This window comes from Pyrus communis, chromosome 9, assembly GCF_963583255.1.
Source record: "Pyrus communis chromosome 9, drPyrComm1.1, whole genome shotgun sequence".
NCBI lineage: Eukaryota > Viridiplantae > Streptophyta > Magnoliopsida > Rosales > Rosaceae > Pyrus > Pyrus communis.
The window spans coordinates 11,527,144-11,535,550 of NC_084811.1; the positions used below are offsets into that span (position 1 = coordinate 11,527,144).

At 36.7% G+C, this 8,407-nt stretch overlaps 1 protein-coding gene across 1 annotated transcript; it reads left to right on the forward strand.

The window, feature by feature from the left end:
* Positions 1 to 2,473: 2,473 nt before the first annotated feature.
* On the forward strand, positions 2,474 to 3,903 carry LOC137744774 (carbonic anhydrase Nec1-like). The gene is made up of 5 exons (XM_068484572.1): positions 2,474 to 2,570; positions 2,779 to 2,999; positions 3,484 to 3,590; positions 3,685 to 3,800; positions 3,887 to 3,903. The coding sequence occupies exons 1-5, from the start codon at positions 2,474 to 2,476 to the stop codon at positions 3,901 to 3,903; spliced, it is 558 nt and encodes a 185-aa protein (XP_068340673.1).
* Positions 3,904 to 8,407: the final 4,504 nt, after the last annotated feature.

Here is an 8,407-nt window from a genome sequence, read left to right on the forward strand (position 1 = left end):
AGACTCACCTCACTTAACTACGCCATAAGTGAGACATGGTTAGGAGTTCTTGCTGAGCGTATTTGAAGTACTTGTTGTATTAATCCATTGTTGAGTCCCACGACGTCATTGCTGAAGTCAACTTTCCAGAAACTTGTCTGAGGAATTGGTATGCCTAACTATTCATATGCAATGCTTGTAGTTCTTATTTGGAAGTTCTATCAAACCCAGGGGGAGTATCCAAAAGTATACTCACTTAATCTTAATGTACTCTTTATCCCAACGATTAGGAGCATTATTCCCACTGGGTTTTTGCTACCTAACTAGGTTTTGACGAGACACCCATCCTGGGCGGATCTTACCCTTGTGAGCTCTTTTACTTGTGTCTAAAAGACGTATAATTTTGACTTAATGCAACTTCTCACTTTTCTCCTTAGTCTATGGGTTTTTCTCCCACCTTGGGTTTTACCATAGCAAGGTTTTGTGAACTTTACCTTTTTATGCATTCTTTCGTTGATCTGAGACTCGCGTTCACTCATTGTGCTGACAACTTCATCATTTGTACTTACTTCATTGCTGAAGACCTGATGCACCATTTGTTTGAGTATTTACACACTCAAGGGGAAGTGTTGCAATCCTATTAGATTAGGAATGTGATTGTAAATCCTAACATATCTAGGATATCCTTATGGGATTCTACCATATCTCTTAGATTAGATATTATCCTATTAGACTTGTAATCCCAAAAGGGTAAGGAATTAACTTTCTCTACTACTATAAATAAAGGCACAATGGCTTGAGATAACACACACTTCACAATTACATATCTCTCTTTTCTTTATATGCCGCACCCCTATCTCTCTGGCCTCCATAATTGTTCAGTAAATTATGCCTACAACATATTATTATTTTAAAAATATTTAAAAATGTTTGCCCGATGAAAGATGTTGTCGAGCAAGCTTTTAATTTTTTTTTTATTTTTTATTAATCTTACTCGACGACAATTTCATTGATTTTGTATTTTATTATTTTTTCTAAAAAAAAAAAACTTTGCCCGATGAAAAAGTTTGGTCGGGCATGCTATATTCGTCGAGCATAGCTAGTCAACACAATTTTGCTCGACGAAATTGACGTCAGAAGATTAGTCGGGCAAATTACTTTTGGTTTTGCTATTTTCGTCGGGCTAAAGTGCATGCAACGAGCTTTAATGACAAAGTATACCCGACGAAGTGTTGTTATTTTGTTCGACTAATATTTTTTGACTAAAAGCAATGGTTTTTTTTTTTTTTTAGTACTATCGGTAAGAAACAAATATGTGATGATTACAAAACAAATATCCGATGATTGAAACAAATCACTTGATTTGATTTGGCTGCTTTTGTCTTTTTTGTACGATGAATGGACGTGATTAGAGAATTTCATGAATCCTCACAAAAAGAACCCAGAGAGGATCCTCATTCATTAAATTACAAAAAGTAGTCATGTCTCATTTTTTTCTACTTTTGTCACAAACTTGGGAAATAAATAGAAGACTACCATGGTAACCTTAAAAAGTAAACACGTGATAATCTTTCAAGTTTTGTGTATGTTAGAAAACCAGTATTTAGATTGGAATATATTATGTAATTGATTTTGTATTTGATATTGTATTCCCGGATAGGGTTCCTTATTGTAAGATTTGTAATAAAATTCTTATTTAAGTGTGATTGTGTAAGCCCTAGATTAGATTTGTTACTAGTTTTGTATTCCTTGGAGACAGAGGGATTCTTCCCTCCCTTGTTACTAGACAACCCTACAAACACATCTCTCTCTATTATCTCGCTGCAGGCCCTCTCTCTCCTTGTCAGGTAAAATAGACCACAATAGGATTCATATTTTCTCTACAAATAAAAAAGTACAAAGAGCCACGATTCGAATGGCATTTGTCCTTTTCAATTGCAAATCTCTGGTTATTTTTACCATAATAATCAATTATTAGAAGGAAAATAATAAAGAACCCAATGGTACTCGGCCATTGAATCTTTCCCCAATAATTGGATGATCCAAATGGTACTTGGCGATGGCAGGTGACCAAAGAGGGTAAAATAAATTTATAGTATCGCTAAACATTGAATCTATTTGAATGGTCAAGATCGAAAGTGCATGTAGGCAGAAAATCTGTAGAGGATCCAAATTAAATTGTCGTCCAATGTTGTCTATTTATAGTAATGAACCAGAAAAATGAAGAATAGGTGAAGGCATATTATTAATTTGAATTTTGCATTTAATATAGGTGATGTGAATTACAAAACTGATATAGGTATTAGTAAACGGAATGATTTCTTTCCCCATCTGGATCCTGAAACTTCTTATACAGTGGTTAACCCTACCCTGTGCTCTATAAATTTCAGTATTCGTCATAGCCTCATACTGCATTGTTGTCTAAATCGGAATACAACTGAGGCTTCTTTTTCTTGACATTTGCATGATCGATCTTAGTGATTGTTGGATGTGAATGATGCTTCAATCAAAGCAAACCCATATTCAGTTCTTTGCTTTGACAATTTTTCTTTTGTATTGGAACCAAATACCAGTTACAGCTAAACCACTCGGTAATGCCAAGTACATAGACTTGCATTGTGAATTGATTTCTGCAAGCTTCTTTTCTCCCGTTGCACACCCGTATTTATTTATAATCTATGAATTGAATAAATCAAAGGAAAAATGTGTGCAGAAAAAGAAACTCTGCAGAAATCATTTCGCTTGTCTTATCATGATCATTATTATTGCATTCATCTTGAATTTAGGTTTTTGGTGCAGACCAAGAAATAGCGTTTGATTATAGGGAAGGGAGTGAGAAGGGCCCAGAACACTGGGGAGAGCTTAAACAAGAATGGGCGGCATGTAAAGATGGACGATCTCAATCACCAATAAGTTTAGACGAGAGTCGTGCCACCAAAGTGATTCAAAGTTCAAGGGATCTTATAGTGAGCTATAAGCCTTCCGATGCAATTCTCAAGAATGAAGGTCACTATATCGCGGTGAGAGTATCACATTAGTGTTTTGTTATGCTTTAACTTAAATTGTGGAGTTTGCATGGTCTTATGAATTTGTACCACCTCTGTTGTATGGAGGTGCTATTTATGTATGTATTTAACTGTCAAACAATTATTGTCCATGAGATCTGAAATTTGGAGGTGATTGACAGAGACAATTGATCATAGTGTACCTTACTTCATTTTTCATACATTATTTTCCATGTAGATATTTAGGATAGTGCTATTGACACATACATCTTCTTATTTTCTTACAATACCTTCCTTTATTTTCCTAATATGTTGGAGTGAATTGTAGAAACACGTTCTTCTAATGAAAACCAAAGTTGCTTATTAGTAGTAAAAAAATATTCAGGGTGCTGCTTTCCATTTTTACAAAATGACTTTGGTTTTGTAGAACTCTTTTTTTCTAAGAAAAATTCTTCCTCTTATCAATTTCTTGATTCTGTATTGTATTAAACTGGTTCAGCTTGAATGGGAAGGCGATGCTGGATCTATCCAAATCGACGGCTCAGATTACTTCCTCAAAAGATGTCATTGGCACACCCCATCTGAACACACCATTAATGGTGTAAGGTCTCTTTCTTTCTCTCTCCTCTCTCCCTCGGCTCCTATCTTAAAAATCCAAAATATTTCTTCCATGTCTAAACTTAAGAGTTCTCTTCATTAGGTATGATTTGGAACTGCACATGGTGCATCAAAGCGCAGACCAGAACAATATAGCTGTAGTTTCATTTCTATACGAAGTCGGGCAGCCCAATCCTTTTTTATCAAGGGTAATTAAAATCCACAAAACACATGCAAATGAATTATAAGATATTCATTTCATGGTCTTCTGACACGTACTGTACCCTTTTCAGATAAACCAGGATATATCTTCTGTGATTAGTACAAAGGAGAAAAAGTTGGGAGTGATTGATCCAGGGGAAATAAAATGGGACAGCTCAAGATTTTACAGATACATGGGATCACTCACAACTCCTCCCTGTACAGAAGGAGTTATTTGGACCGTAAACGAAAAGGTACATCCACTTCATCAACCCAAAACCCTAAAGCATTCATCATTAGCTTGATATATAGCCAATAATTAATGAGAACCTTTCGCTAATCATAAACTTCAAGCCCTCAGGTAGATATTGTTTCAAGAGAACAACTGGACTTACTTAAAGAAGCCGTTTATGATGTAAGTCTTCATATCTTTGTTTAATGATTCCTTCTGTCTTTCTTGTTTTAAATTCAACAATTAAAGTCTATTAAATATGAATTCTTGGCAAAACTATTAATAGAATAAAACATTACTACAGTACTGTTAGCTGCCTTCATTTGGAACAAATATGGTTTTTTTGTGTTTGGTATTGTTATATCAGTCATATAAAGGCACAATTTTTCGGGAATCAAATATGATATGTTTTTCTTCAAATTTAATAAGATACTGAACGATATAGCACGATTCTTGAATGTGCAGTATGCAGTGGCGAATGCAAGACCATTGCAACGTGATGAAGGCCGAGATATTAAGCTCTATGGCCCATCGTCATTGTTAAGTGACTTGAATGCAGAATTACCTCACAGGAGGAGACTTAATTCCGCAGCAATCCCTCGGGAGTGAATCAAAGCAGCAAGTCCCTAAGAGATGGCCACAGTCCCGAACAATTTGTCAGATTATTTCCACAAGTTAACGGCATGTCTCTTCGCGTATCTTCTCTAATTGGTTATCAATTAAGATAAATATTTTCCTTTACTGTTCTTTCATGCTTTCCTAGTAGCCTTGTAATCCCTATGTGGTTTGTTGAATTTCTCAAATAAGAGAAAATAGTATGAATCTGCTGCACCAATTGTGAGTTTGCGTTGTCCTATTTCTCGTGTCGTAATAGCATGCACACAATGTCTTCATTTTCTACCTTAGACTCAAAGCAGAACATTCATTACAAGCATGTTTACTTACAAGAGAAAGGATCGAGAAGAATCGAAGGACTGGCTTGATACCAATGTTAGGGTTCTCTCTGGGGGTGTGATATCCCCACATTCATTTTTACTTCCAACACACTCTCTTAATTTTCGGCAATCAGAACGAATGAATTGATGATGATCAAAAGACATAAATTAACAAGATGTGTGTGAAAAGTAAATAGTTGTGTGTGGATAACACACCCCTTCTCTCTGCTTATTTACTCAATGTACCTGTAACTGTAATTTTTCTATTAAGAAATACAACTTTACAATGACTCCTCTTATTTACAAGACTTACTATTTATAGTACAAATAACAATTTAGCTACTAAAGGTGCCTTTGTTGCACCGGACTATTTCAAATTGGACTCGTTTTGGGGACTAAGCTGGACTAGCTTAGAATAGATTAAGTTGGACTGGCTTAGAATAAACTAAGCTAGATTGGCTTAGAATAGACTAAGAAGATTATAAAAATACAACAACACAAAGCTTTTTCCCACTAAGTGGGGTCGGCTATATGAATCCTAGAACGCCGTTGTGCTCGGTCATGTGCCACGTCTTCTGTTAGAACCAAGTACTCTAAGTCTTTTCTTGGAGTCTCTTCCAAAGTCTTCCTAGGTCTTCCTCTACCTCTTCGGCCTTGAACCTCTGTCCCGTAATCGCATCTTCTAACCGGAGCGTTAGTAGCTCTTTGTTTCACATGACCAAACTACCATAACCAATTTTCTTCATCTTTCCTTCAATTTTGCTACTCTTACTTTACCTTGGATATCATCATTCCTAATCTTATCCTTTCTCGTGTATACACACACCCGACAAAGCATTCTCATCTCCATTACACCCATTTTATGTACATGTTGATGTTTCACCACCCAACATTCCATGCCATAAAGCATTGTTGGCCTTATTGTCGTCCTATAACATTTTCCCTTGAGCTTAAGTGGCATACGACAATCACACAACATGTCGGATGAACTCTTCCACTTCATCTATCCAGCTTATATTCTATGGTTGAGGTCTCCATCCAACTCTCTGTTTTTTTGCAAGACAGATCCTAGGTAGGGAAAGCAGTCGCTCTTTGGTGCTTCCTGATCTCCAATCCTCACCCCTAACTCATTTGAGCCTCTGTTTGCACTGAACTTACATTTCATTTACTTTGTCTTTGACCAACTTAGGCGAAGACCTTTAGATTCCAACACTTCTCTCCAAAGGTTAAGCTTCGCATTTACTCCTTCATGAGTTTCATCTATCAACACTATATGATATGCGAAAAGCATACACCAAGAAATATCATCTTGAATATGTCTTGTTAACTCATCCATTACCAATGCAAAAAGCTAAAGACTTAAAGGTGAGCCTTAATGTAACCCTACAGTTATGGGGAAGCTTTTAGTTTGTCCTTCATGAGTTCTTACGGCAATCCTTGCTCCATCATACATATCCTTTATAGCTTGGATATATGCTACTCATACTCCTTTCTTCTCCAAAATCCTTCAAAGAATATCTCTTGGGACCTTATAATACGCTTTTTCCAAATCTATAAAAACCATGTGCAAATCCTTTTTCATATCTCTATATCTTTCCATCGATCTTTGTAAGAGATAGATTACCTCAATGGTTGAGCACCCTGGCATGAACTTGAATTGGTTGTCCGAGACCCATGTATCTTCCCTCAATCTATTGCTCAAATACTCTCTCCGAAAGCTTTATTGTATGACTCATTAACTTAATACCCCTATAATTCATGCAATTTTGTACGTCCCTTATTCTTGCAGATAAGCACCAAAGTACTCTTTCGCCACTCATTTGGCATCTTCTTCATTTTCAAAATCCTATTGAAAAGATCTATGAGCCAAGCTATACCCGACTCTTACAAGACTTTTCACACTTCGATCGGTATATCATCTAGGCCCACTGCTTTTCTATGTTTCATCTTTTTCAAAGCTACAACCACTTCTTCCTTCCTAATTCGGTGGTAAAATGAGTAGAACACTCTTCTGAGTTACTCAACTCCCCCAAAGAAGTACTCATTTCATGTCCTTCATTGAAAAGATTATGAAAATAACCTCTCCATCTGTCTTTGATTGCGTTCTCTGTAGCAAGAACTTTTCCATTCTCATCCTTGATGCACCTCACTTAGTTTAGGTCTCTTGTCTTATTTTTCCTTGCTCTAGCTAGTTTACAGATATCTAACTCTCCTTCTTTGGTATCTAGTCGCTTAAACATATCGTCAAAAGCCGTTAGCTTAGCTTCTCTCATAGCTTTCTTCGCCTCCTTTTTCACTATTCTATACCTTTCACTGTTTTCATGGTCCTATCCTTGTATAAGGTTTTACAACATTCCTTCTTAGCCTTAACCTTTATATGTACCTCCTCCTTCCACCACCAAGATTCCTTTTGGTGTGAAGCAAAGCCCTTGGACTCTCTTAATACCCCCTTTTGCTACTTTTCGAATACAACTAGCCATAGAATCACACATTTGGCTAGCTTCTCCCTCTCTATCCCAAATGTATTGGGTGATTACTTTCTCTTTGAAAATTGCTTGTTTTTCTCCCTTTAGATTCCACCTTCTAGTCTTTGGGCACTTCAAGATCTTGTTCTTTTTTCTCACTCTTTTGATTTGTTCATCCATCACCAACAAGCGATGTTGATTAGACAAGTTCTCTCCTAGTATAACTTTGCAATCCTTATGAGTTATATGATCCCCCTTCCTCATTAGAAGAAAATATATTTGTGTTTTTTAAGACCCACTCTTATAGGTGATCACGTGTTCTTCTTTCTTCTTAAAGAAGGTGTTGGCTAAGAAGAGATCGTATGCCATTGCAAAATCTAAGATAGCTTCCCCATCCTCGTTTCTCTCCCCAAAACCATGGCCACCATGAAAACCTACATCGTTGCATGTCTCCTTGCCCACATGTCCATTTAAATCTCCTCATATAAATACCATCTCCGTTTGAGCGATTCCTTGCACCAAGTCTCCAAGGTCTTCTTAAAATTTCTTCTTCAAACTCGTATCCAACCCTACTTGAGATGCTCACGCACGAATCACTTTGATGAGTTCTTGTCCTATTACAATCTTGATTCCCATAATTCTATCTCCTACCCTATTGACATCTACAACATCTTGTGTCAGGGTCTTGTCCACGATGATGCCAACACCATTTCTCGTTCTATTTGTGCCTAAATACCAAAGTTTAAAACCTGAGTTTTCAAGATCCTTTGCCTTATGACCAACCCACTTAGTTTCTTGGAGGCACATAATACTTATCCTTCTCTGCACCATAACTTCCACTACTTCCATATATTTTCCCGTTAAGGTTCTTATATTCCACGTTCCTAAACACATTCTACTCTCTTGAACTCTACCCTCTTGTCCTAACTTCTTCACCATCCCCCGTCTAATAAGGTCAAAGTACTTCTTTTGCGTGTCATGTGTAAAGTTGAT

What these genes read in the sequence shown, in the direction of transcription:
- LOC137744774 (XM_068484572.1), top strand. Translation starts at nt 2,474, where the DNA reads ATGATGCTTCAATCAAAGCAAACCCATATTCAGTTCTTTGCTTTGACA. An exon ending in ATGAAGGTCACTATATCGCG is followed by an intron (nt 3,000 to 3,483) that starts GTGAGAGTATCA and finishes AAACTGGTTCAG; the next exon opens with CTTGAATGGGAAGGCGATGC. An exon ending in CACACCATTAATGGTGTAAG is followed by an intron (nt 3,591 to 3,684) that starts GTCTCTTTCTTT and finishes TCTCTTCATTAG; the next exon opens with GTATGATTTGGAACTGCACA.